Source organism: Aspergillus bombycis (assembly GCF_001792695.1).
Source record: "Aspergillus bombycis strain NRRL26010 chromosome Unknown contig00031, whole genome shotgun sequence".
Lineage (NCBI taxonomy): Eukaryota > Fungi > Ascomycota > Eurotiomycetes > Eurotiales > Aspergillaceae > Aspergillus > Aspergillus bombycis.
This window is the reverse complement of record NW_019170033.1, coordinates 25,245-52,672: the sequence shown is the minus strand read 5'-3', so window position 1 is coordinate 52,672 and position 27,428 is coordinate 25,245. Positions and strand designations below refer to the sequence as shown.

At 48.9% G+C, this 27,428-nt stretch overlaps 7 protein-coding genes across 7 annotated transcripts; 3 read left to right on the top strand and 4 right to left on the bottom strand.

The window, feature by feature from the left end:
* Positions 1-4,709: 4,709 nt before the first annotated feature.
* Positions 4,710-5,726, bottom strand: ABOM_004518 (BTB/POZ domain-containing protein; the record flags this gene model as incomplete). The annotated part of the gene is made up of 2 exons (XM_022531647.1): positions 4,710-5,140; positions 5,198-5,726. The coding sequence occupies 2 exons, from the start codon at positions 5,724-5,726 to the stop codon at positions 4,710-4,712; spliced, it is 960 nt and encodes a 319-aa protein (XP_022390240.1).
* Positions 5,727-10,460: 4,734 nt separating this feature from the next.
* Positions 10,461-12,428, top strand: ABOM_004517 (purple acid phosphatase family protein; the record flags this gene model as incomplete). The annotated part of the gene is made up of 3 exons (XM_022531646.1): positions 10,461-10,810; positions 10,865-11,554; positions 11,612-12,428. 3 exons carry the CDS (start codon positions 10,461-10,463, stop codon positions 12,426-12,428), a joined length of 1,857 nt encoding a protein of 618 aa, XP_022390222.1.
* A 2,911-nt stretch (positions 12,429-15,339) lies between these two features.
* ABOM_004516 (uncharacterized protein) lies at positions 15,340-16,293 on the bottom strand (the record flags this gene model as incomplete). The annotated part of the gene is made up of 1 exon (XM_022531645.1): positions 15,340-16,293. One exon carries the CDS (start codon positions 16,291-16,293, stop codon positions 15,340-15,342), a length of 954 nt encoding a protein of 317 aa, XP_022390223.1.
* Positions 16,294-16,698: 405 nt separating this feature from the next.
* Positions 16,699-17,808, bottom strand: zrfA (high-affinity Zn(2+) transporter ZRT1; the record flags this gene model as incomplete). Its single annotated transcript, XM_022531644.1, has 1 exon — positions 16,699-17,808. One exon carries the CDS (start codon positions 17,806-17,808, stop codon positions 16,699-16,701), a length of 1,110 nt encoding a protein of 369 aa, XP_022390220.1.
* Positions 17,809-19,913: 2,105 nt separating this feature from the next.
* ABOM_004514 (polysaccharide lyase family 1 protein) lies at positions 19,914-21,305 on the top strand (the record flags this gene model as incomplete). The annotated part of the gene is made up of 3 exons (XM_022531643.1): positions 19,914-20,532; positions 20,591-20,675; positions 20,732-21,305. The coding sequence occupies 3 exons, from the start codon at positions 19,914-19,916 to the stop codon at positions 21,303-21,305; spliced, it is 1,278 nt and encodes a 425-aa protein (XP_022390221.1).
* A 1,904-nt stretch (positions 21,306-23,209) lies between these two features.
* ABOM_004513 (Zn(II)2Cys6 transcription factor domain-containing protein) lies at positions 23,210-25,291 on the top strand (the record flags this gene model as incomplete). Its single annotated transcript, XM_022531642.1, has 5 exons — positions 23,210-23,338; positions 23,478-23,829; positions 23,932-24,299; positions 24,364-24,498; positions 24,551-25,291. 5 exons carry the CDS (start codon positions 23,210-23,212, stop codon positions 25,289-25,291), a joined length of 1,725 nt encoding a protein of 574 aa, XP_022390218.1.
* A 747-nt stretch (positions 25,292-26,038) lies between these two features.
* Positions 26,039-27,216, bottom strand: ABOM_004512 (uncharacterized protein; the record flags this gene model as incomplete). The annotated part of the gene is made up of 2 exons (XM_022531641.1): positions 26,039-26,803; positions 26,974-27,216. 2 exons carry the CDS (start codon positions 27,214-27,216, stop codon positions 26,039-26,041), a joined length of 1,008 nt encoding a protein of 335 aa, XP_022390219.1.
* Positions 27,217-27,428: the final 212 nt, after the last annotated feature.

Sequence of the window (27,428 nt, the reverse complement as noted above, 5' to 3'; positions counted from 1 at the left end):
ATCCTGTTCGGGTGGAGAACAGGGACAGACGCCGCAAGTTGCAAGCCGGAGACCCAGGGACTAGCTAGGTTAAGATTCAGAAATCCTTAACCGGTAGTTGAGTATAGATTAGGCTAGATTCATAGGGTATTATTTTCGTCACCAAAGATATCCCTTGCGACACATTCCACTTGCTCAATTCTGCTGGCCCAGTATTTCGTTTTCATAAAACATCGCTGCGCGAGTTTAAAACTGTATGATCGTTCCCCGGCATTAGTATTGAACAGGGTAAGTAATATAAACCGTTCTTCCAACAGAAAACCTTGGAGGAATAGGAAAATATTTGATCTTTGTTCGTTCAGTTGTGCTCGAGCCAATGCAGATTCGCGGCATTGGCGTACCCACCCGTGAACCGGTGCAACATATTCATAGTCCCCAGGAAGATTGTAGACCAGGATCTTGGTCATAGTTTTGAAGATCTCAGGACAGGAGAAGTAGTATGCCGCTGACAGTATCTTCATAGCCACGTCCGGGTCAAAGGGTCCGTCCGTAAGCCTGCTGGCCATCTCTGCCGTAAACCACTGCGAAAACCAATTCGACAGGAGCCGGGCTTCCCATTGCATCTCCTTGCCGGCGGCCAAGACCTCCATGATACGATCCACAGTGACATCGCGCATGTGAACTGATGCGAGGCTCTGGTGACAACACCGAAACCAAAGTTGCATCCCCCAGGGATTGCGAGTGACAATCTTAAGAGCATCGCCTGTGGGGTTTAGCGGTACCCACTGGCGTAGCTTATGAAGTCTAATCTAGGTCCCAAGAAATGCCCTTGTTGTTGAGTCTATCTTAATATTAGATTGACTCTACTATCAAATGTCGGCGTAGGAATCACGGCACCGGTTGAGGCAATAAAAACTTCCCAGGACCACAGTATTCCTCGACGGCGTGATGAACTAGACGCACATACGTGGCCTAGACCAGGTCTGAGGGCCATCCGTTACTAAAAGCCTTGTCTGTGACATCTTGTCCATGCATATAGACTTGCAGTAGTAGCAGCAGAAGCAGGTGCTAGCGCTCTGTCTAAGAAAATATCAGGTAACCGCTTCCCATTTGTGATGGATGTTTGCTAGGGCATAACTACCATTTATCCCCCAGAAAAACCTAAATAACTGACCTGGTGTCCTGCTAAGGGAACTAGAAGGGTTAATCCTCCTCGTAGATTGTGTAAAGACTGGATGCCAGACGTGGGGGTGGTCGGCTGTCTTTGACGTGTCTAAACTTCTGTTACAAGGCGTGTTCTTTCAGCCCTATTCGTGGGCAGGGTTATCTTACCAGCTTGAGCCTGCTCCCAGGCCGCTCCCTTGCTTGCAGCCACTCGAATATTGCTGGCTAGCATCGCCTTGGGTGGATATGTCGACTTGATTAATTGGGAAGGTTGTGTTTATTGACTATCTCAACATATCAAGTCAACAGTGTGATCCTTGGGTATGCGCATGTATTCCCGTGCACCTCCGGAAAACTGTCCATGTTGGTTGTCCATCTTTGGAAGAGTGTTCGACAATATGAACAGAAATCCATACGTATATCTCCGTGGATTCTAAAATCCATACAATGCCCACACCTCACTTTCTACCGACTTGGAAGCCACTTCAACTCCCCAGATGATTCGACCACATTGTACATATTCTGCTGTCTCGCTGTGAAGAGGGTACTAATCGGGATATCTGCTCGCACACGTACTCACTGGCGGAGAATCTTAATGACCAGTTCGTGTAGTTGGTTTAGATAGCCCCTTGCAAGGAGGTTCAACCCATTTGCTGATGCAAATTGCCATCTTTCAAATCTGGGCCACTCCTTCCGGAATGCAATCTCTGTCCGATTATAGGATTAGATGTTGCATGTCGATATTTATGGAAGTAGCGAGCACTGGCTTAGGGCCACGGCGTTGCTTCGGTTTCGCACGAAGGTAACCTATAACACCAGTGATGATATGCCTGATCAATGTACATCACCACCTCAATATGGGCTTCATGCAGTTAATAAATAGCGCCTGAAAGCTATTCCCGAGCAGGCTCTTGCTCCCCTCACGCCCCTGAATTAATAATTAGTTGGACACGAAGAGTGGATCGTGCAGTGTCCCATCTTAAAGAAGTTGAACTTCAACAAGGATGGAATATCTTGTAGCATTATAGTAGGAGCTGACTTGGAGCGCGATATTACCCTGTAGGCCTGCTATTTGCACCATACAGTATCCAGACTGATCTTGTAAAAGGATACATGCTTGTCCGGGATCCTGTGTGAACTGTTGGTCTGTATCTGATTGAAGTCCATGAGGGCTTTCAGAAAAGCGATATCTTCCAGGTTGTTCTCGTCAATATCAGCCCCCTGGAGAGGACATTGCTTGCTGTTGACCAAGTCATCGGCTGACGTCTACGAACGAGTGCAAAATGCTCCTATTGTGGGAAGTATTAGAAACCGAACTCTTAGCTCGAGACATAGCTTACCCGTACACAGATTAGAACTTTTGTGAGAGATGTAAGTAACTCAACATGTCCTCTGAAAGAATCCTGGGCATTTGGTGGGCTGGACCTGAAAGTCTATCGTCGTACTGTAGGGGGGGAACCACCATCAGAAATGTAGACATCGAGTTGAAGAAATCTCAATCGCATCAGTTAGTACCTCGAAGCAATAAACAATACCTGATGCGAGCACTCTGTCTTTTCTTGATTTCAAAAAATACAGCACCGATGGATCCAGTAGAAACAACGTGATGCACATTGCGGTCCTTTCTGGTGAAGTTGCTGTCTAGCAATCCTTCTGATTTATTCAACGATATCTGAATGATGCATCGTTATCAGTAGATTGAATATGATGCTGGAATAGTTCCACCCGGGTTAGGTATACTGATACCCCAGCGTCCTCAAAGCCTTCGCGACCTCTCCGAAAGCGCACCGACGGGGTCAACAAATGAAGCTATTCAGAACGGGATACTCGCAGCGTTCTCCCGGGCTCTCTTCGCAAGAGGCGAAGTATCAGTACGGCCACGCACGATCTTGCGTTGAGGCATCTGGAGCGCGGAGGCGTCAATTCGGCCATCCTGAGGGCATACAAACCAACCTTGGTAACGGCTTTTCGTTTCAAAATGTCCCACAGAAACCGAAAAACGGCTACGGGAATTCTGTGATATGTCCCATTTCAAGACTGGGGCACCTCTGAACGAGATCGTTCATGAAGATTGTCTCTTTCTGGCGGCCAAATATGGACCTGTCTGGAGGATTGTCTGCTGCGAGAAGTGGATCCGATGAGATTGGGATTAGGTCTTTTATACCCCTACAGAAAACAGGTGAATAGTCAGGACTACGTCCAGTTAATAACATGAATTTTTAATGGTTGTAGCTCCGTGAAGTATAGATCTGAATAGAATGGAATTATCAAGGTAGTGCAGAAGTCAAAATTGAATAGCCAATGTAACTGGCAGCACTGGGAAAATGTGTATCAGAAACCCATAGTTAAGCAGGGCTGGAAGCAGAATGAGCTTGTGTATACGCTTCACCAACCCATGGTGTCTATCGTCACGCCAAATACTAATTCCAGTTCCTGCTTGTATAGTGAACGATCGTGTCGAGATTGACCATTGAGTTCTATCCTGCCGGAGATATTTAGGACTGAGAAGAGACAGATCATCACTAAACCTAATCAATTTCCAACTTCACTCTATAGAGATAGATGTATGAGCTCTGTGAATATCCAGTGCTGGCAACAAGGGATTAGAAGCTACAACAAAGTGCTTTTAGTATGCAGAATATACACAGTGATGCAATCTTGGTAGTTTAATATGAGTATCTAATACACCAATAATGCTTCCCTAAAGGTCACGGTTGTTCTCAGGAACTGGAATTGCTTCGTATTGACCAAGCATTGTTCAATGCGTCATTCTGCATTAGCTCTGAAGGTGCATAACAACCAAGTAATTCATATCTAGTCAGTAATTTTAATGATTTTCGAACCACTCCCTGGACGCGTACTTCACTTTCTGGAAACAGGGTTCGGCAATACATCGAGCATAGGAGGCAACTGATGACCGGAGAGCAGCTTACCCTCACACATTCCTATGTAGAACAAACTGCACGCCGAATCGTAGACAAAGTATAGTATGTATTAATGTGAAGGAAGCATGTACCCGGTGGCGGGTTATCTTTTCAAGAAGGCTTGGTGGAGGGGAGAGCAAGCAGGAATGGAAACCTCATTCCATCCTTTCACCCGTGCTATCGTTTAGCTAGGACTGGGAATATCGAGTGTAGCCTTTCAGGCTATACGCTGCATTGAAAGGAAGTGGGTGTAACCCCCAAATGACAGCTACTCGCTTCGAAGCTTGGTGTATTTCCCTATCTGAATGGTCTCTTATTGATGCACTCAGTCTGTAAAGAGATGCTTAGACAGAAAAGCTTGAAAGTTCAACAAGCGATGGAAGGAGCAAGTTGGCCGCGCCTGTGGTAGTTCTTGTAGTAGATACAGTAGACACTAGGTCACAATATACCGAGACGAAATAAATACGTCTGAGTTCACCATGTGCGACAGCATGTTAGGACATTTTTCAATGTAAAAGGCAGCAATATCAATCTGAATCTGGAACACATGTCGTTATTCTCTTGCCTGCTATCCCCCTTCGACAATGCCTGATCACTCAGGAGTCCACAACATGAAATACTCTAACTAAGGACAATGGTAAATTATGCTGCCGCAAAAAGGGCCTTGTCATCCCCGGCGAGAGGGTGAGTAAAACGACAATTTGGGAAGGATGAACCCTCCGACCGTAAGCAGTCCAAGCAAAGGCCCACCTTTGCATCTTTGCAGTTATTCAATATTCTCGCTACCTTTCTATCATGTTCCAATGCTTTATGAGACGTGCATACACAGCCTTGCACCTTGCAAGGCTGAAGGTGGAACTTAGACAGTGTCGATACGTCCCAGCACACTTGTTTGAAGCTCTTGGCTTCGAAGGCATCGGTTCCTGGAAGCAGCCCACGCGCTTGTAGCTTCAACGTATAAAGCGATATGTACTTGGATTCGTCGGTTTTGAAGGCAGTCAGGCTATAAAGTACGCTGGTAAGTGCCTTCCTGACCATACGATGGAGTTCATATTTCTTTCTCTCAAATTCCACTGTAATAGCTCTCAGCAACAAGCTCTTTATGACGTCCAGGGAAATGGATTGCCTACCGACGATGTTGCTGTCCATGAGTGGGTGATCCGCCAACAAGATTAATTCAGAATAGGAACCCACATGATTGAAGAGAATTTCCTTTGAGATGGTAGCGAATCTCTCCGGTAAATCCATAATATACGCGAGCAACAGCAATGGACACAGCTCCGTGACAGACAGGCTTTGTAGATTTTTCAACAGCCATACCTTGACTTGGGAGATAACTGCCTTCTTGCACATATATTTGTCAACGAGCACAGCGAATCTTTCCAGAAATGTAGCAGTCGGCTTTTCCGATATCTCGTCAGTTCGGAAATGCACCATGTTACAGAACGCCAGGAGTGCTTCGGCATCGTCGTCTCCCAGGCGTATGGCCACTGGCTCCTTCGGCCCATCGACCATCGACGCACCCTCCTTGAAGAGAGGGCTGAACATAACGGAAAATACAGGGGAAGCTGTAGACAGGATCTTGGACGAGACCTGAAACGAATCATCGCCGGACTTGAGGATAATGTCGCCGATGGGATCGACCAATGTGACTGACATCCTGACGAAGAATATATTGGCATTGGAAGATTTTCGAGGCGGAAAGACCCTGCTTTACTATCTAGTCAGGTAGGTCGTGATGTCGGAGAAAGAAATGTGAATTGAATCTAGTACAGCTTAGAAAGACTCACTGAAAGGATGTAGAGTAAATTTGGATGTCCTGTAGATTTGAAGCGAGAGGAAAGGTCGACACGAGCAGAAGGATTCGGAGGGGTGGTGTTGAGCAGGTCGATGAAGACACAATACCAACCGGACATGCTCATTCCTGGACCACCGTTCAAACCCCGCTGACACAGTGTTACTCTCGGCTGCCAGCCCTAATCAGTCAGAAAAGTACAACCGTAGAAATCCCTCTCATCCCGTATATGCCTCTTGACTAGCTTCTAAGTATATGAACGCTTTGCGGGAGTCGACATGTGTCACTCAACGTTTAGGATGCCATCATTTACTGAGCTGAAAGATGAGGTATGTCGAGCCATCAAGGTCTTAATCACTTGAGTGAGCTCTTACTGCTCAGGTCGGAATACCGCCAACGAGAGCTGCGCATGGAAAAGACATGACCGACACCTATGCACTTCGACAGCCCCCAATAATCCTCACTTGTAAGATAAACCCTCAGAACACGTTTTTCAATCAAGGCCTTTCAAGCCATTGCCGTGGATAGGACGCCTGAAACAGAGATGACATATAAAAGGGGATATCAAGGATCTGTGGCATACAATGACTGGGCATTATCGGTACAGCATAGCAATATAAAACAAAAGCGACGAGAAAGAATTCTCAACTTCCGGTTCCCTTCAAACATTTGCCACCCGGACGGCTCTCAGACTATGCGTCTTGTTTAGTTCGTTTGAAGCACTCTCTTACTCTTTATGAGAACAAAAGGAAAGCCGGACACTATCTACCATCCGTTGATGATCTCAGACACGTAGAGAACCCCGGCCGAGAATGAAGTGTGGATTTCTAACATGCAAAAGTCCGTGGTGGAGTTTATTTATAAACCACCTTAGTAGCCAGGTGTTGAATTGCCGATATGTTCTTGTATCCATGACTTTCTCCATCCGGCTGTGGGGAATAGAGACAGAGAGCTATCAATGATATATGACCCAAATCAAGGCGAATTGATACGATACTCATATGCTAAACACATCATGTCATACGGCGAAGACAAACTTTACGTCGGACTATTTGAGAAGCCGGGCTCTGTGAGCATGCCCAGTGAAGAAGATCGGTAAACACTCAAAGCATATCCGAAGATGCGAGCGGGACGTTATTTACAAGATACAGGTATAACTGGGCTTTCATTATTGGGCCCCAGATAAAACCAACCCATGGTGGGATGAGGTTCCATGCTGTGGAATACGAGCCCAATATCTGGACGCAATTTTGTACGGTTGGCCAAACTGAACGACACAGTATTCGACTCAGCCCCCAGTATGCACCTATTGTATTGGTCAAAATAGCCGACATCAGGAATCGATCACGGCTCATAAACATGATTTGCGGGCGCTCAACCTGTCTTTCTATCGTATCTTGTGGCATTTGCAGGTTCAAATGCAGGTCTCATCGTTGTGATAGTCGCAGTTGGGCTCAGAGAGTACTGAAGAGGCTCAGCAATGAGCGCAGATGTCTAGGTACCCCAGCCTTGGGCTTTGCAGTAACGGACTGGCGAGAGGTGCATGGAGCCGCTATGGCATGCATTGGGAGGAAAATGGACAACGCAAGATATCAATGTCACGACAGTATGAGGCCACGGAAACCAGAAACAGCGGACTTGCTGGACAAGACCTACCTGGATATGTGAAGTGCCTTTCATCCTTCTTCTAAGTATAGACCGAACGTTGTCCCGAGGGCTACTTGCGAAGATCAAATGCTCCTCGCGGAACTGAGTAGTCTTTGGTTTGAATTTATGTCTTTTCGTCCAGTCAATTAAAATTCGTACAGGATAAGCTCTAGAGTGGTTGAATCGCCGGATTTATGATCATGTCTGGTTTAGATTCTTACGAACTCTAAGAACTTAACTTTGTGATAGTGATTGGAAGCGTTCATAGTAATTAGAAATCTCTACTTCTGATGTGATAAGACGAATGTGAAATCAACTCTCCCTTGCCCTATTATCCCAGATTATGTCAAACTCTTATAGTGCGTTACCAGTCTCGCGCAGACACAGGCTATAAATAAAGTAGGAGACTCTAACAATCAGAGGTGTGATGTCTATACACGGAGTCCCAAGCGACGACTAAACATTTATGTGGTCTGCTACCGCCAGATCAAGGATGCTAGGTAAAAGTGAATAATCACCTATTGTGGCCCGAGGTATCTCGATGATAAGATGGCACATACGGCTCACATTGAGGTGTGAATGCTGTAACAAAATCATGAAACTCCGTTATTGGAGATAAAGCACCTCCAAGTCACACACCCGGTACGAAGGACCATTGTCTCATAAACCTGAGCAATGATGTCTTTGTATTGATCCACATCCTGCATTCACGCCCTGAAACTGATTATATGCATCAAAATACCTATAAATGCGACTTTCCTTGTTACGTCTGCCTTTCTACCAAGAGAAGTGTTTATCTCTTTTGTGCAGCATTTTACCTAAATGGAGGAGTCAGTCATTATGCTTTTGGGGAGGGGGGTGGGCAAATAGAAGACATACATAGCCATGAGGACAAACTAGCAACGATAAAGATATCATATCAGGACCATGAAAATGTCGACATGGTACATGAATTGATTTGGCTCATGGCAATGAAATACCTTTCCTTTATTTCTACTTTGTATAAGTAGGTGGTCTTTGCAACAATTGGCTGTGGATTTCCATCGCCAGTGAGATCTTGGGTACATATTTCTATAACCCTGAAGCCGATCAATTAACATTGTCAGCAGACCCAGAGCAAGAGCTAAACCCCAAGTATCCCAGGGTTCCAAGGTACAATGTGTGCTTCGAAAACGCACAAGCTGTTTATAGCCACCTACCATATTTCAGATGATCCAGCAAAAGATATAAGCCAAAGGCACAGTAGCCCATCCCAACTGTTGCATGATATGCTAACCATCAGGCCTTCCATCTAAGATTCCACTGGACACTCATCATCGAAAACAGTTCCAATCTAAAAGACGTAAGGCGCTTTCATGCTTGCTGTGGGATCGGATCCACGCTGGACGAAGGCCTTACTCTTCCGAAGGATGCTCCTCGCAACGTTAAGCCAGATAACCCGATCCTGGAGCGAACGGCTACTTTCCGGTATAAAGATAAGTGTTTTAGCGTACTTGAGATTGGGGACGTTGGCAATATAAACGGGTTGTTGGATTTTCTTCGTACTTTCAACGTGGATCGCAAAGAAAGGCCATCGAGTTGTTATCATTGGCTTCGAGAAGCAATCGAATATCTTATGAAAGATAATGCTTATGATGTGGATCTTCAAGGAAAGTGGCTCGAAACGCAAGGGCTGTTGCAAAACGGCCCAAGCATGGATCATAATAGCAGGTATGATGATGGCATGAGCCTGAGTATTGAGCACGAAGTTAGTGCAAGACAAAATGACATGCGCCAGCACAACATACGCGTCGATGTAAGTGACGATGAAATCGACTCGCATGTTGTCACCCAGAATGCCACGGCTCCAGACAAGATAAGCCTTGAGGGGCTATCTCCAGACTTCATACGGAAATTCAACTTGAAGAATCATCGGATGGTTCAGAATGACGGAGGTTATGATGCCATGGACCTCGGTTTCAATGGCCAGAATACAGTGAGAGCTCGTGCTGTGAACCAGGATATCCCGCCTCAGCATAGCATGGGCTCTAACTCAACTCGGCAATATACTACAAACCAAGAGACTATGGAGACTGATAGCCAATATCAGAATCACGGAAAACACAAGGACAAGAAGCAGAGTCCGGGTTGGTGTTGTTTTTGATGAGCCAGGGGCATTAATCAGGGTGGAATGAATATGACCTGTAGAACGGAATACTGAAGTGAATTACTGTTCGGTTAGACATGCCCCCACATCTCCTAGCTTTAATTTATTTCCCTCTGCGCAAGTTTCTTCATGCGAGGTATGCTCTGTGTTACTCTCCAACAGTCCCTGTTGATATATGCTCTTGATAGACAGGTCCCATATCAACCTGGGAGTTTTAAGCGGCAAACAGGAATTGAGCCGAGTCTGACGCCAGACAGCCCACATATTTCTAGTTAAATACTATCTCATCCCTCTCAACTTGCCTTTCAGTATAGGAAAAACACCTGGGCAGTAAGCTGCAGATCCCATACTTGAACTTTCAGATAACTTCGAACGATATTTGCCCTTCCTCTTGCTGGTTTTGTTGCGCTGCCAAAGCCTCGCGCACCCCTTGATATGCATTTCGGTAGTGGGTGCCGGGAAATTGGCAATTAAAATAATTCTTAAGGCGAAACAACCTCCTATGATCCATGCACAAGTAGTCGTGCGTATATTCGCGACATAATTGGTCTCGGTTAGGGCTTTTAATATGTTCTCGCCGGACACTCCGAAGCGGGGCCAGCTAAGAGTAGCTAAGACTACTAGTTTAATCTTGTATAGACCAATCGCTCAACCACCCAATTGCACGTGTAGAAGCTTGTCTGCCTCGTGCCTTGCCTATCAGCAACACGCGAATACAGCTCTGTAAGCATGCAGCTCACTTATAAAAAGCCCACTCCGCTGGCTGTTTCTTGTGGGGGAGACACGGCTCTAATTCTTTCTCGTCATGAAGGCAACTGCTGCTTCCGTCTTGCTGGCTCTATCCAGCGCAGTCCATGGCCGCCCTACAGTGGATAATCGCTTCCCCTACAAGGGTCCCGCGGTTCCTGTAGGTGATTGGGTCGATCCCACGATCAACGGCAATGGCAAGGGTTTCAACCGACTCGTGGAGCCTCCGGCCGTCAAACCTGCATCGTCGCACCCAACGAACAATGTTAATGTGATCTCGCTGTCGTATATCCCCGACGGTATTCACATTCACTACCAGACACCCTTTGGGTTGGGACAATCACCCGCAGTGAAATGGGGCACTAGCCCGACCCGCTTGGTCAACGTTGCGCGAGGCTTTTCTCATACGTGAGCAGCTCCCAGAGTTCAATTGAGACATGGTTGTATACTGACAGATCTTAGCTATGATCGTACACCGTCCTGCTCGCAGGTGAAGGCTGTCACGCAGTGCAGTCAGTTCTTCCACGAGGTTTCTCTGCCTCATCTTGAGTCTGGCAAGACCTACTACTACCAGATCCCCGCCGCCAATGGCACAACGGAGTCTGAGGTCTTGAGTTTTACGACCGCCCGAAAGGCTGGTGACCCTACCGAATTCTCGGTGGCCGTTTTGAATGATATGGGCTACACCAACGCGCAGGGTACACACAAGTATCTCACCAAGGCTGCCAGCGAGGCCGCCTTTGCGTGGCACGGTGGTGATATCAGTTACGCAGATGATTGGTCTTCTGGTATCATGGCCTGTGAGGATTCCTGGCCGGTCTGCTACAACGGCTCCAGCAGCTCGCTTCCCGGTGGTGTGATCACCTCGGAGTACAAGAAGCCCCTTCCTAAGGGAGAAATTCCTAACCAAGGTGGTCCCCAGGGAGGTGACATGAGTGTCATTTACGAGTCCAACTGGGATCTCTGGCAGCAGTGGATGGGCAACATCACGAAGAAGATTCCTTACATGGTTCTTCCTGGTAATCACGAGGCTGCTTGTGCTGAATTTGATGGTCCCCACAACGTCCTCTCGGCCTATCTGGATCACAACGAGCCAAACAGCACCTGGACCAAGAATGACCTCAACTACTATAGCTGCCCTCCTTCCCAGCGGTAAGTCCGAATCACCCCACTACCGATCTCTTTTCCAACACTGATCTATTTTCCCAGAAACTTCACAGCTTTCCAGCACCGCTTCCGCATGCCCGGCTCTGAGAGCGGCGGTGTAACCAACTTCTGGTACTCATTCGACTATGGCCTCGCCCACTTCGTCTCCATGGACGGGGAAACCGACTACGCCAACAGCCCTGAGTGGTCCTTCGCCAGGGATCTCACCGGCAATGAGACCTCCCCCGCTGAGTCTGAGACATTCGTCACAGACAGCGGCCCCTTCGGAGCTGTCGACGGCAGCGTCAAGGACACAAAGGCCTATGAGCAGTACAAGTGGTTGAAGAAGGACCTCTCCCGCGTAGACCGCACCAAGACTCCCTGGGTAATTGTCATGAGCCACCGCCCCATGTATAGCTCTGCGTACTCGTCCTATCAGAAGAACATCCGGGAGGCATTTGAGGCGCTCTTGCTTGAGCATGGCGTTGATGCTTACCTCTCCGGCCATATCCACTGGTATGAGCGCTTGTGGCCGCTTGGTGCGAACGGCACTATCGATACTGCTTCCGTGCTAAACAAGAATACTTACCGGGTCAACCCTGGCAAGTCCATGACTCATATTGTTAATGGTATGGCGGGTAATATTGAGAGTCATAGTGAGTTTAGTGAAGGCCAGGGCCTCACAAATATCACTGCGGTCCTGAATACCAAGGAGTATGGTTTCAGTAAGCTTACTGTTGCTAATGCTACTGCTCTGAAGTGGGAGTACGTTAAGGGCAGCGATGGTTCTGCTGGAGATACACTTTGGTTGGTTAAGCCTGAGGCTGCTGGTTTCCACCGTCATGGAAAGAGCCCTGTTGGGAAGAAGCCTCGTTATTAAATGGCCTCGGGTATTACCCGTATCTCAATCTTTCTGTGTACATAACTTGGTCCGGGTTCTGCGATGGGGACCAGTACCGGTAGAGGGATGTAATATAGTGAAATAGCAGTGAAAATGAAAGCCAAGAACCGTCAAGAATCTCAGCCAATCTCGATTTGCCTTTCCGCTTCCCTTCATGGTTTGATAATTCGATTACTCCTGACCACAGGCAAGCGGAAGCGCCCTGGTTCCAGTGGCTGCAGCTCCTCTCCCTTAGTGTTTCATAGGGTCCGTATAATATGTAATTAAATGTATTATGCTTCGAGGGATTAAATCACACTTTTCTCATTATAGTTTCCAGTATTGTTCAATTTAACGAATGGTATGCGCCTTCCATATCACTTAGATCTAAATGACCGATGGCAGGCTTCCCAACCATAGTTCACAAGGCGGTGGTGTTAATAAACTCACCAGGGAATTCATGTCGATCAGTCTGTTTCATCACACCATGATCATAGAGGGTCGGCATTCCGCGAAGTGGCTCCAAAAGGTGAAGAGCACCGATCTCAGCTCAAAAGATCCTCTTTCCCCACTCTATGTTGTGGGCGTATGGTTCAGACTCTATAACCATATTGATTGCGAGCGTAAGTGTATTCCTGAACCTACGTCCAAAGGACCCCCAGTTCCCTGGGTTTATTAAGTTTCACTGAATCCGGAGCTTGATCACAGCTGCCATGCTATCTCTCTGCTTCGCGTGGGCGGGGAGGTTCGGGAATTGAGAAGACTCTTGATGTGAATATCTTTGGTAAAGCAAAATAAGACGGAACTTTCTTCATTTAGGGTCCATCCTAACTTCACGGGTACGGTGATACTAGTATTGAACAAATATAAGAGACTGATAAAACGTCATATCGTTAACAGTTACTGTTCGCTTCACAGTGGGAGGAATAGGGCAGTACTGGGCACGAGATTATCATCTTTCACAATTTATAATGAGAAAAGGGAGCTTTTGGTAGATCTGGAATTATCGTTCAATTGACTACTATATTTGTGAATACTGGCTGTTGAAGACTATATCTTCGGCGTTAGATCCACTCTCTGACACAGAAAGGTCCTCCTCTGGCCTAAATATACCGTACACACTGGACAGAACACGTCAAACCAACTACCAGGGCGTCATATTCAACCAGGTAGATAATATGCTAATCAGGCAAAACTTAACCCTGAAGGCACAGCATCAGTAAACTAATTCAGTCCATCGACCTACGCTTGGCAAACCTACAATATTGAATGTCACATGTGGGAAACAACGTCTCAGCTTCCGGAAAGGCCCCTTCAGGATCATAAAGCATGGCCTAGGAGGTGTTCTGAAGCTCTATACCTTGACTGACGTGGATCCTGGGACTCAACTCTGCAATCTATTGATGATAGAGTTATAAGTAATTAGATTTGGGACAATTTGGACCAATCTGGACAGGAAGGTTTCATCGAACAGATTCTGCTGTGACACATTATGACATGGGCCTGTGATGATTGGGAATATCCAGCGCAGACCGCAACTAAGCTCAAAACCTTTACCTGGGAGAAGGAAGTCCATCTTAGACTGCTTGAGAAGCCAAGGGAAGGGGGAGAGATATCGAGCTCGAGCTTGGCTCTCACGACAATTTCACGAGACATTCCATCACTCTTGCAGTTCAACTTCTTTTGAATGGGGCATCTTTCCGACCCGTTTTCCGTGTCCAAGCGACGATTAGTTCAGGTGTGAAAGGGAATTGAGAGCACTGCTCAGTGATGTCTCTCAGACGCCGCAAGAGTCCGTATGAAAGTGGGGGTTTACATCTATCGAATTGAGAGAACTGGAGAACGACATGAATATACTCTTAGTTGGAAGTGATGGAGCGATCGAACGAGTTTTGATGATTAACTAGAGAACCCAACGATACCAGCACTAGAGGCATGCATCCTCTTCGTGCGAAACCGAAGTCTCTCCCGGAAACTTTGGACAGCTGTTTGGAATACCATGAACAGAAAGGAGGCGAATCTTGCGAGTGATCAATTTAACCAAGCCTGGGCTAAATCTGGCAGTCATGAACTCGGACTGATAGACCTGAAGAGGTATCCTCGGGCGAAGGTTCGGCCAGAGAGATCCACTTCCCATGTCATGTGGCATTGGATCGTACTGTATCTAAATAGTAAATACATACATACTGACGTGTTGGTGGGTCATGCATGTCTACATAAGACATGCACTGAGAGGGCTCTGAATTGGACACATGATTTCGACTCAGCAGGCAATGCTCGAATGAACCGAACCCCATTTGGCTCTCCGTTCCTTCTCAGAGGACCGGATAATCGAATACATATTGGGGTGTATAGGGATTACTATGTACTGATGGGATCGACACTAGCCGCGAACCATGGATGGCTCCTAACAATACATACATGAATCCATTGTCCAATACCCAATACCCAATACGGTACAATACAAAGCCCCTTTGTTGCAATATTAAGCAAAGGAGCGTTGTTCTATTATTGGCTCATTGAAGCACCCTTTATCGGTTCTAAAATTGGCGTTTGCCCCTTGGACAGAACCAAGGATTGGAACGCGTGGGAGTCTCCTGTCAACTCCACTGGAAAAACCTCCGTCCAACAGTGTCAAGCACTGGAAGTACATACCGTTCTGGCAGGGATTGTCAGTCCCCCTTGCGTTGGACGTTACAGACGTAATTTGCAATACGACAGGGAGAGCAGACGTGTTGCTCTAGGCAGCACTTTTTCTCATCCCCAACCATCAGCCCTACGAGGCGACGGCCCACTTGGACTCGGCTTTCTCGGTACCAAATGCACCAATAACACTATTATTGTTCTGTTCCACTTTCTCCCCATGGAGGATATCAAGAATTCATTATTCATTACCAACGACTAATCATAACTAAACCGCCCGACTCAGCTGCCACCACCACGTCATCATCTTGGCCAAGAATTTCTCACCTAGAAAGTGGAACGGAAGCGGTAAAGGCCGATGGAAAGCCCATCCCAGCCCCTCGCGAATTTGCTTCTCCACTGCCCTCCGCCAGTCGATGTGATGCGCAAAGTGAAAAGGAAAATGATGTTGACTCACGGTCCGGATGGTACAGTCGATATGTGGATGATCCTGTAGCTCAATCTGCGGCTGTAGAATATGTGGCTCCAGACTCTCCAGGTCAATTTCTAACCGTACTATCCCCGTTCCTGTAACCTGTCTCACATGCACTACGAGATCATGGTTCTTGCGGTCTGGCTTTTCATGCACGATGGCCAGGTCGATGAGCGGCTCATCAGTGTGTACAAGGTCTAGCAGATGCATTCTCTGGTCCTCCGGTGGACGGAGATCGATGCGAAAGTGTCCTTCGAAGATCAAATTGCGCGACTGAGGCTTGGGGTAGGTCATCACTTTGGTAAACCGCAGCGGCTGCTCCACTACAGCCAGGGAGTGGATGACCAGTTTCTGAGGGGACGAATCTTCGCTGCGTTGGGCCAGTCCGGCGTTGACATATTGAACGATCCGTTTGCAGATCTGGCGTTGGTAGAGGTGCCATGCTCGTCCTAAGGCATAATTTATCCATTCTACGCTTTCACCACGCTGTAGAACCTTTTGTGAATGGTATCGACGGAGCTCATCTCGAATGGCGCGTTCGATTCGTCGGATGGATACTTGGTAGTGCGTGCGGCATACGGCTAGAATGATGAGTAGCCAAATGAAGCGGAAGTTTAGTCGACAGAGTGTCCAAGATGCTAGACAGCCGACGATAATCAACTTCGATTCTTTGTACGTTTGTTCGATGAAGTCAAGGGTTTCGTTGAGGGTCGGGGCCCTTTGCTTGGTTTGGGGGTTGTGTTTGCCCATGGTTACATAGCAGATGTATATTTTATAGTGTTGTTGATGGTGAAATCAACGGTGTGTGAAAAAAGATATGAGATGAAAACGACTGTGATCCATGGCCGGGGGCCAAGCTGTAGCCATAATTCCTAGACGCAGAGAGGAGAGAAGGAGAGAAAAGGCGGTGCTGAAGGCTTAATATACGCACGTCCATCATGCATGAACAGTACATCGGCATTCCAATTAGGCAATCATCGTGGTATATTACCGATACATACATACAGCTGGCCGTATTTGCAGAAAAGGGCGTGTAGAAATTGGATTTGGGGCCAACTCTCCCCATGACCCCACCTGACTAGTCCGCCTTATTTGTTGTCCTCGATGATCGCTCGTCTTGCTTCACCTTCCTTTTACCGATCATTCGCATTCTCTTTACGCCCACTTTCCAAGTAAAGCCATGATCCCCGCTCCCAACAGCATGCATCCCACCATGACAAATAAATGCGATCTCCTCTTGGTCCGGTCGGGATCAAACAAAAAGTCTCTCGCCAATAATTCCACCAGTCCACTATAAATCAAAATCCCTGCGGATATCGCATCTAGCACACCCTGCACGATCATCGCCGTCTTGGATCCTGGGTTGTACGACGTCCGCACCCCAAGTCCAATAGCAATCGAAATGGGCGTCGTTAGGCCATACAAAAGACACAGCACCCATGGCAACCACCGACGGGAGCCAAAATGGAGCGCTGACATACGCGCACCAATTCCCAGGCCTTCAAAAGCTTGATGAAAGACCAACACGGGATACAGAGTCGTGAACTCTTCGCCGGTCACGCCCAGGTTCAGACCGATTATAACGGAGTGGAATATGATGCCGAACTCGAGGATCAGGAAGGCTGCAATTTCTTGTCGGAATGCCCGCTCGGAACGTACCGAGGCCACTTCCGTGTGAATGTCGGTGTTTTTGCGGGTGGGTGTACCAGACTCCACGGCGTGGGATGTACTGTCTGAATCCGACGCGCAGGAGTGTGTGATGAAGGCCTCTGTGGCGTCGTCATTGCGTTGGACCCCGTATTTATACTCTACGTATACCTCAGCGCCTAGATCTAGGAGGAATATGGTTACGACGGAGGCGAGAACGATGGCGGCACACCAGGAGTAGTCTCCCCAGTGCCCGGACACTCCGATACATGAGTTCGGCCCGATGCTGCTGTATGCGGGATCCAGTAGGTGGATGAACGCTGTAGCCACTATGACGCCTGTGCCGAAATATCGGGCGAAGAGGTAAACTTGATAGGGGATCTTCAACCCTGGAGCTCGTTTGGCAATCACAGGGAACAAGGTGAAAACGGTTGACGTGATGAAGATAACGAATATGGAAGATATGCGGGCGCCGAGGTGGCCGTTGTAGTCGTTTTCGGACAGCGCCAGATAGCAGAGGACGTCCGCCTGGCTAGCTATGTCAAGGTCAACATTGTGAGCATCGAATGAAGACATGATAGTCGCGACAAAAGGGCGAATGTTGAACCCAAAGAGCATTGTCTTTCGCTCACCGTATTATACATCACGCATGAGTACCTTGGAGCTTATGTACATCATGTGCCTTGCAAGGTCCTTGGTGGTTTGACAACCCAGAGACTACCGTCACCTTCTGGACTGAGACCAAGGTACACGGCCAACAGACTTTTGTAGGTGATGTGGTAATTGATCGAAGTAAGCCCTCGCGAAGGACTGCAAGCCGTCTTGCCCTTCGACGATGTACCCGTACTTGTGACTTCTCGGATGAGATTGCATACAGCCCATGAAGGAACTTTCTCATGAAAGATTTGATGACAATGAATGCAAATGACTTGTACTATTAACAAGTCGTTCAGGTAGTACCCAAGGCTGCGTCAAGCTTTTTGACCGGGCTAAATGGCATGCGAGGTCGGTATATACTAACTATGTTTACCTAGTGGGGACAGTGGAGACCTTTCGGTGTTGTATTTCAGGCGGAGGACCCTTGTACTAGTACTAGTACTGAGTACCCTTGTGTCGACCGACCATTCATCCCTCTAGAGAGCTTTGAGTCGTGAGGCTTCTGCATATTTCAGTGAAGTATTATTGTCACTTCTTATTTTTCTTGTCCTCCTTCGATCATGACCTGGAGGGGCCAATCTTATCAAGGATCACTTCCAGCCAAGTGTTCTCTATACCTTCCGGATGTCCTATGCTGCATGTTCTCACTCGGCCAAAGTCCACACCAACACTATAAAATATGTCATTCGTTACTCAATGAAGGCAGAAGGTGTACCAGTGCCGCGACAAGGATATGCGTCACTTAAAAGACCTCGAGCCTTGAATAACAATGACTAGGACGCTTGGTAAATGGCTAGATCCTTCAGAACCTTCCACAAAATTCCTTCATTTGGTGATCTCTACCCCAAAGTCATGAGAAATCAATTTTAGGGACACTCATATTAAGCGATCGGCATAGGATCCCGTCGTTATCCACCTTATATCCACCACATACCGTTAAGAGATTGAGTCTCGCTAGGTGCTCTTCATACGTGATGCTATCTACCACATTTTTCTCACCCTGGCAATGCCTACCGACATTTAACCAAGGCTAGAATTGCAAGCTCCAATTAAGAAAAACTCCTCGCATCACCCTCGTTGAGCGAAGGTTTAATCTCTTTTTCGCGATCACATCCGTTGGTTGGTGGCTTAACTTGCAAAGCACAGCTGCGAAGTAATTATGATCGCTGCCAATTCATCCATAACAATACGCCATACCCATTGTGCACTCTCGGGTCGTGAGGGATTGATTGATCGTTCCGGAAGTTAGACAGTGAATCTCAGACATTTAAAGATCGGCAATGCATAGCCACCATGAAAAGGATATGTACGGAATATGATTACTCAGTATACGGACGACAGTCACAGCCAAAGGGAATGTTCAGAGAGACCAGGTGTACTCCGTACGAAGTATCAACTGAGTAGCCACCGGCTAATTGGGGTCCAGTGCGGGCGGACCAACTGCTATTCTAACTACTCGCCCTGACGATCTTCCACTTTTCTCCACCAACAAAATCCCAATGAGGAAATCATAGGCAGTCCCTGGTTTGGGACAACAACCATGCTATCCCTCATCTCTGGTGATATCAGATGGTCTAAGATACCCTTTTCTTGCGCTTCGACCTCGTTTGCTATCTGCAGTCCACGAATAACTGTGCGTCCGAATATACGAAGCACCTTGAAATATCAGGTAGCACTGCCGACAGGAACACAGCATAAGTGATCGACCGGGAAAACTGCGGTATAAGGAAGCCTTTCTCTTAGTATGCCAGCCGGGTCCAGTTTCACCATGCAACCCGCTCCATCAATCTCTAACAGGCTCCGCATTGTGGTTGAAGGATGCTGTAATTCTGCACAATTGGTGGAGGAATATTCTCGGCGATATGAGTAGTCGTCATTGTACTGTTGCAACATGATCAGGCAGCATATAAAACCACAATCATATCCACAGCTGTGCAGAGATCGGTACTCTATACTCCCTTTCCATTTTGTCAATCCATCCATCATATCAAAAACTGCTGGTTCAGTTGGCTTCTGTCATTTTGGTATTGAGTCCGTTTTCCGTTGGCCATAACTCCCTTGCAAAAATGGTCCTCCTCCGTCCTCTCTTGACGGCAGCTGCCCTGCTGGGTGCATCTGCCCAAGCCCAAAGTGTTGTCGGCACTCCGTTTGGCTTCGCCAGCGGGACTACCGGCGGTGGTAACGCCGCTCCTGCGGCGCCCAAGGACCCTAGTGAGCTCAAGGAATGGCTGGCCGACCCTACCCCCCGAGTGATCGTGATCGACAAGGAGTTCAACTTCGTCGGTAGCGAGGACACTTGTACCGACTGCGAGTGCTGTATCCCGGAGTCGAACACTTGCGGCGATGCTGGCCAGAATGCAATCAAAACCAAGGGTTCTGACTGGTGCGGTTCCTACCCTGCCACGAAGTGCACATACGATAATGCCGGCCTTCAAGGCATGGAGGTTGCCTCTGACAAGACCATCATCGGTGTCGGCGACGCCGGTGTGATCCGTGGTAAGGGGCTGAGGCTGGTCAATGGCGTCAGCAACATAATCATCCAGAACATTCACATCACCGAGCTGAACCCCCAGTACATCTGGGGTGGTGATGCTATTTCGCTGGACGGCACGGACAAGGTTTGGGTCGACCATGTCAAGGTATCCTTGGTTGGCCGCCAGATGTTTGTAACTGGCTACGAGTCTAGTATGTATCGCGGACGGCGGAATTACGTTGGTCGGACAAAAGCTTACTAAACCAACAGGTGGTGGTGTCACTGTTTCCAACAGTGAGTTTGACGGTCAGACTAAGTGGTCTTCCTCGTGCGATGGACACCACTACTGGTCTGTGTAAGTGACTATACCCCTAATGCTGAACCGCCACAACGGACACTGATTACCTGCAGCCTCGGCTATGGCAAGGGCGACCAAATTACTTTTGCTAACAACTACCTGCATCACACGTCTGGCCGTTCTCCTAAGATCGAGTTCGACAGCCACTGGCACGCATATAACAACCTCTGGGAGAACAACAGCGGCCACGCCTTCGACGTCGGTGAGGGAGCTAATGTGCTTATTGAGGGCAACGTTTTCTCCAATGTCAAGACTCCTATGAACCCCGAAAATAAGCCCGGCTCCACCTTTGCTGCGACCGCTCAGGACGCGTCTTCCTGCACCTCTGCGCTTGGCCGTCCTTGCATCGCTAATGAGCTGACCAGTTCCGGCGAACTGTCCGGCAATGACGAAGCGGTTCTCTCCGGCTGGCCCAAGGGTGAAGGCGATTCTAAGGCTATGACCACGGATAAGGTGCCTTCATATGTCAAGGCCAACGCGGGCGTCGGCAAGTTGGGTGCTGGCGCTGCTTCCAGCAGCGCAGGCGCTACTCCTTCCCCTACCTCTAGCGCGGTCCCATCTTCCAGTGCAACCCCATCCTCGTCGGCTTACGTTAGGCGCCATCACGCCCGGCGTCACCATCACTAGGTCATAAGATCTCATCTTATGTCCTAAGGGCGTCTCCAAAGCATCCTCTCAACATACTCATTAACGCATCAAGCGGTCTCCAAGTATCCGAAGGGATATGGTGATCGCGTCGATGCCTGTCTTGGTAGATCGCTCCGTCTGTAGCGCTGCAAGGGCTGCCGGCCAACGTGTCCTATTATTATTGGGAAAGCTAGAGGTCCATCGGCATCGCGGATCGATGTCTGTATTTGTCATTCCTTGTAACTTAGATTTATTGATTTAATCCAAACAGTACAGTTTAGAGACCTGAGTGCTCTAAGCTGCGTGAGAATTCTAGTCCACTGTGCAGTCAGATCGCACTATATAATTTGCGGTTTGCTTCAAACATTCATGTCTGGTGGTTGTTCATTCGTGGTGCGAGGGATAAAACAGCTACTTTATACGGCTTGTCGCCCGTTGAACGGGCAGGTGACTTTCCGTCTCCAACCCAACCCCCCTGGATCCCTGGACGTGCAGAACACTATTTGTGGGGCGACAGGGGAGCTGCTTTGTCTAAAACGAACATTTTTTATTGTATGTAATGCAACCCATTCTTCGGGATCTGCAGTGCGATACCTGCAGACCCCCCAGCCTGGTGATACCTCACCAGGACTGGTTGTCATTGTTGACAATGGCTTATCGCAAGGTATCCTTGCGCTGACAACGCTGGCGACCAGGTCGCCATCTGCCAGTTGATGTCAGATGACCTCTGCTTGGTGCCCCGCTGAAACGGTTGCACCATTCCATGTGTACCGCATTTCCGTTGCTGTTGTCATCCGCAAGGAGACATACTTCGGCCGCAGTTATTTTATCGAGGGAAGGGGGTTTCACTGCATGCCAGTTGAAACAGCGTGCTGGGACGGTGATAAGCTTTCGGGATGATTACGCTGCAGGACAGGACAGCCCTGCTCAGATGGACGGGTGAATCGCCCCATGAGCCCACGTTCTGATCTATTCGACTTCCAAGGTGAACGCTGCCGTATCGCTCTTGGGATGGGTCGCATGTACTCCCTCCCGACTGCGCAGTATACTCCAAATAGTGCCCCCCGACCGAGGTGGAGGATTGGAAAAGGCCAAGCTTTAAGACCGCCTTTGGGGACGATCGCCAACGGATAAACGAGCTAAAACGCCGATCGCCTGCAAGTCGCTCAAAGGCCTAACCCTCGAGGATGCCAGACCCTTCGTTCCCCCTAATAATGCAGAGGATTATTGGGGACCTTTACTGAACATGGAACGACACGGGAAACCGTGATGGACACCGGTATCCAATAGCGTGCAGACCTGAACACATTTTACGTGATTCTTGCACCAATGATTTGCCTGCAGATACGAGTCCCATTTTCTTTTTTTTTCTCTTTCCTGACATGTCACCAGCGCCGGAAGCGCATACATTTTGGAGTCCACCAACGATCGATCCACCCCGTTTGCCACAGACTCAGACCCCTGCAACGAACCATTGCCTGAGGAAGGCGGTCCCATGGTCGTGAGGAATTGGTTGAGATTATGTGAAATTCTTCGCACCTGGTGGAAGACTCACTCGGAACACATACATAAGATAGGCTTCCGGTGTACCATGGATCCTCGACCGCTTCAAGCAACAGGAGCGCAGGATTGTGGACTTGGCTTTGTCTTGCCTGTCAGGTCTAGTCGTCATTTGCGGTATTGATTCTCCAATAATCCTGCCAGGTCCACAAGTGACCGTGCATGAAGGAAGCCAACTAGCGTGCGACCGAAAGGCAGAGTTTACGCCCCCATCTCTTGGTGACTTGCCCCAATCGCCGTTCCGCTGCTTTCCACGCCATAATTACTTGGGCGGCAGCTCGGTCCTTCGAAGAGAGCGTCTTTCCACCGAACAAAGCCTTCCGAATCATAGCAATCCCAATACCATGAGCAGTGAGCATGGCGACCGGCAGAGCAATGATCAACCCAACCCAACTCTGACAGCTAAGCTGGGCGCGCGAAAGAAGATCCGCCCCACTTATTCATGCTTAAACTGCCACAAACGCAAAGTCAAGGTAATTTCCACACCTTGTCCGGGTTCTGGGTGGCTTCGCTGGGTGGCCGTTAAGGCCGTTGCGAGTCAAGTGCAGCGTCCTATTGGGCTGAGACTGATTCTCTGACCTTTCGACTAATAAGATCTCATTGATGCGGTAGTGCGACCGGGTGAAACCATGCGGCGCTTGCTGTCTTCGGGGAACGCCCTCGGAATGCGAATATGGCACCAGCAAAAAGGACCGACACTATATCGAACAATCGGCCCTGATCGAGAACCTGATGCAGACATGCGAGAGCCTCAAGCGGCAGCTCGCAGAGGCCCGCCAATTGGCCAACCTGCCCCCCGTAAAAGCTGAAGAAACCGGCAGTAGCTCTTTATATCAAATTAAACCCAATGACAGCGACGATGAAGGACCCGGTGACCCGGCAGCGCATCCTGGACCGGCACGGCGAGATTCTCCCGACCCTTCAGGGGTGAGTACAGGGGATAGTTCTGGGTCGCAGAGAGAATGTATGTACCCTTGGTCTGAATCATGTCCGTAATTTTGACCGCCACGGCTTGACCCTAATTGGTCCTATATCGATATCCGTATTAATGCTACTCTATATAAAGCTTCCCCTACGTCACTATCGCGCCAAAAGGCGATCTTAAGCGATCCGACCCTTGCCTCCACCGTGATGGAATTGTTTGTCGACCGACTGATCCGTAATTTCAGCCCCGACGACCATCGGAAATACGGCGGCACCATCGCATTACGGGAAGCATCGGAGATGCGTATGATTTCACCCATGCTGTGCAACGCCTTTGAGGCGACCGCGCTTACCTTTGCCGGTCGGCGCGACGGGAACCGGTCAGTCGAGCTAGCGGGTCATGCCAAATATGTCCGAACGCTTCGGCAACTGCAAGCTGCCCTGTATGACACCGAGGGGAACAAATCTACCGAGGTCCTCGTAGTTGTATTGTTGTCGACGATCACAGAGGTCAGTTACGGGTCTTGTGTCGAGTTACGGCACTGCCGGGTTCCATGTACTCATGTCTTTTCAGGCCTTCAAACAAACGTCGAAAGACTCCATATTTAGACACCAGCTCGGCGGCTTAGAGCTGCTACGTACGCGGTCAGCGTATCGACATCGCTTCGGAATTGAGCGGTCTTTGTTCGTCGATCTTCGGCTGTACTGGGTATGACGGCAGATCTTGCACCTGTTGCTAGAGACTAATATTGGGCATCCAGGTCACGGCGGCACTGGTTCATCGCAAACCGAGTTTCCTGGCGTCTAAAGATTGGCTGACTGTTCCCTGGGCCGGCGATGCACCGGTTAAGGATATCCTGCAGCATCTCCTGGACATTGCCGTAGATATCCCCGGTTATCTTTCCCGGATCGATGAATTCAGTGCCATGGTAGACAGGGCAGCCGTATGCACGTTTGAGCTCACCGGGATGCAGAGCTCCATCTGGCAGCAAGCAACCGAGCTTCAGGCGCGCCTCAATCTGTGGAAAGCCGCCTACGCCGACATGTATCCGGCGGGCATCGCATGGGAAGTGTACGACACCGAGTCCGCCGACGGCTTTCCGATCTTCCGGTGTCGCAACACCAGCACCATGTCGGTCACGGTCGTCAAGGTGCTGCACTACCCCGACATCCTCCTGGCGACCTCGATGTGTTTCTACTGGGCGTTGTCGCTCGTCGTCTCCACGTCGGACAGCGGGCTGGTCAGCGTGCTCGGCCCGCAACAGCGGTACCAATTTGCATGCGACATCTGCCGCAGCATGAAATACTACATCAACAACATCCCGGGCTATCTGATGTCGCGGATCATGTTCGTCCTGCGCACGGCGTTCGACGCGTTCTCGCCGGGGATGATCGAAAAGGAATTCATCGCGGAGTTATTCCAGTACATCGGGCGCAAGTTGGAGTTTCCGGTCTTTTCAAACAAGTGCGCGTCGTCGGCAGTTAAGAGCGAATCTACATGACATCGGCTTTTTTCCCCCCGAGTTACGGTCTTTATGAATAACGAAATGTTTCAATCTCAGGTGGTGCATGTAGGTGCAAACGGTTACGGTGTTTCGGAGAGTAACACATGTCAATTCCATAGTATATTATCTATACCATATTATGACTATAGCATCGGCTATACTATACAATCAAGTTCAATATACAAGACACCAATGAATCGTGATGTCCAGTTCGGGCCGCGTCCGGAGTAAAAAATCCGACGGAGATATCACCGAGGCGGGGCCTCGGCTGCAGTCCCTTCTCTCAAGAGGCAGCACGGTACATCATGGATCCATCCAGAAAAATCCCCCAAAGGGGATCCATCCATAGCCATCCTTACAGAGACGACGCGATCGCATTGAATCTTCTAGATTCAATCTATACGGAGTACCAGAGTAGAGTGAGATCGATACTCTCGGCCCAAGCTCCGAGCATCGCACCACTTCACCCGACATTAATATCCGTCGCGTCCGTAGCCGCCGTAGCGTCGGTCAACCAACGCATCACGCCCTCTCGTCATAGCTAGCAGCCAGCAAGCAGCTAGCTAGCTAGTTAGCGGGCGGTGCAGGTGCCAGGTGCATAACACCAGTAAGTTGTAACCCAGCCCGACACGGCAAATTAACCCCCCCCCCCCTCCCCTCCCCGCAGTGGTAGTAGGTCCAGTAATATATAGTAAACCGTAAATAGTACGGAGTATGTATGGCATGATCGAATTTGCCGAGAATTCACCCATCAACGCTCACAAACGCCTCGCCCCAACCCCCCGCTGCCAACGGATCCGGACAAATCGTGAATCCGCCGGACGGGTCCACGGGCAACCAGTTGGAGGTGAAGCGCGTGCTGCCGTCGGGCATTTCTAGGGGTGTGAAAATATCGTGCTCTGCTTCTGCTTCTGGTTGTGGTTGTGGTTGCGATTCTTGGTACGGAGACGGTTGAGACGGCGGAGATGGAGAACGTGCATCCACGGCAGAACGTCGGCGTTTCGGGTTCTGATGGTGTCCACTACCAGTACTAGTAGTGGTAGAAGGGTAGAAGACAGGGTCCTCGGGTAAAACGCCGAGCGAGAACTCTTCCCCGTCGTCTCCGCTTGGTTCTGGGTAATTGTATGTGTATGTGTGGTGGTGATGGTGGAGCCCTTTGCGCTTTTTTAGATTGGGGGAGTTGTGGTAGTCCGTGTTGAATGTGTAGGTGGGTGTGTAGCTGTGCGAGGGCGGCGTGCGCGGTCCGAAGGATATGCTCTCGGTGTCGCTGGAGATTGTGTCGGGAGGGGTTGTGGGTGAGCTGGGAGGGTAGATTGCGCTGTTATTGTTGTGGTGGTGGTGGTGGTGGGGGGGACTGGGCCTTCTTTCGGAGTGGTTGGTGTTGCGGTTGGTGTTGTGGGTGTGGGCGTGGTCATGTACAGGGCTCGCTGGGTGGCTTGGTAGGAGGTTGAGCGGAGGAGCGTGCTTAATGCTGTTGCTGCTGTTGTTGGGTTGGGTTCTTGTGTTTGACTGCTTTTCTTTGTTAGTTATCTCTTACTTTTGGTATGTATGTATATAGCTGGGTATAGAGTAGAATTGAACCCAGGAAACAGTTCCATACTCTATACACTCATCCCCATTCCAACAAGAAAAGCGAAATAAAATTAAAATAAATAAAAAAAAAGTAGAGCATACCTCACTTCCCCCTCCCATCCCAGCTCCACCAAATCCACCGGATAATTAAACCCAAAGTCAGTCGGCACGGGGAATTCTCCCGCCGGTTTTCCCGCCATGTCCAGGTCCAGGTCCCAGTGCGGCGCATGCTCGAGCATTCCCGTGGCGAACACGTCACTGAGCGAGAAATCGAGGTCGTCGTGGTCTGGGAATGGGATGTCGGAGGTGTAGGGGACTGTTGTGAAGAGGGTGTGGTCGTGGGGTGTCATTTTGTTTGTAGTTTTGCAGCTTTGCAGCTTTCCTTCTGGAACTTTTGAGGTACGAGTCGGTCTGAGTGTAGAATCACTGAGTAGAATCAGAGTGAATGAGCTGATTCAGAAATATCGATTCATCGTAGATATAGACAGCTAGGTTGGTGTGCGATGCGATGCGATAGCTAGCAACAATGCAGCTTCAACTCCAAGATATAGATATAGCTGTA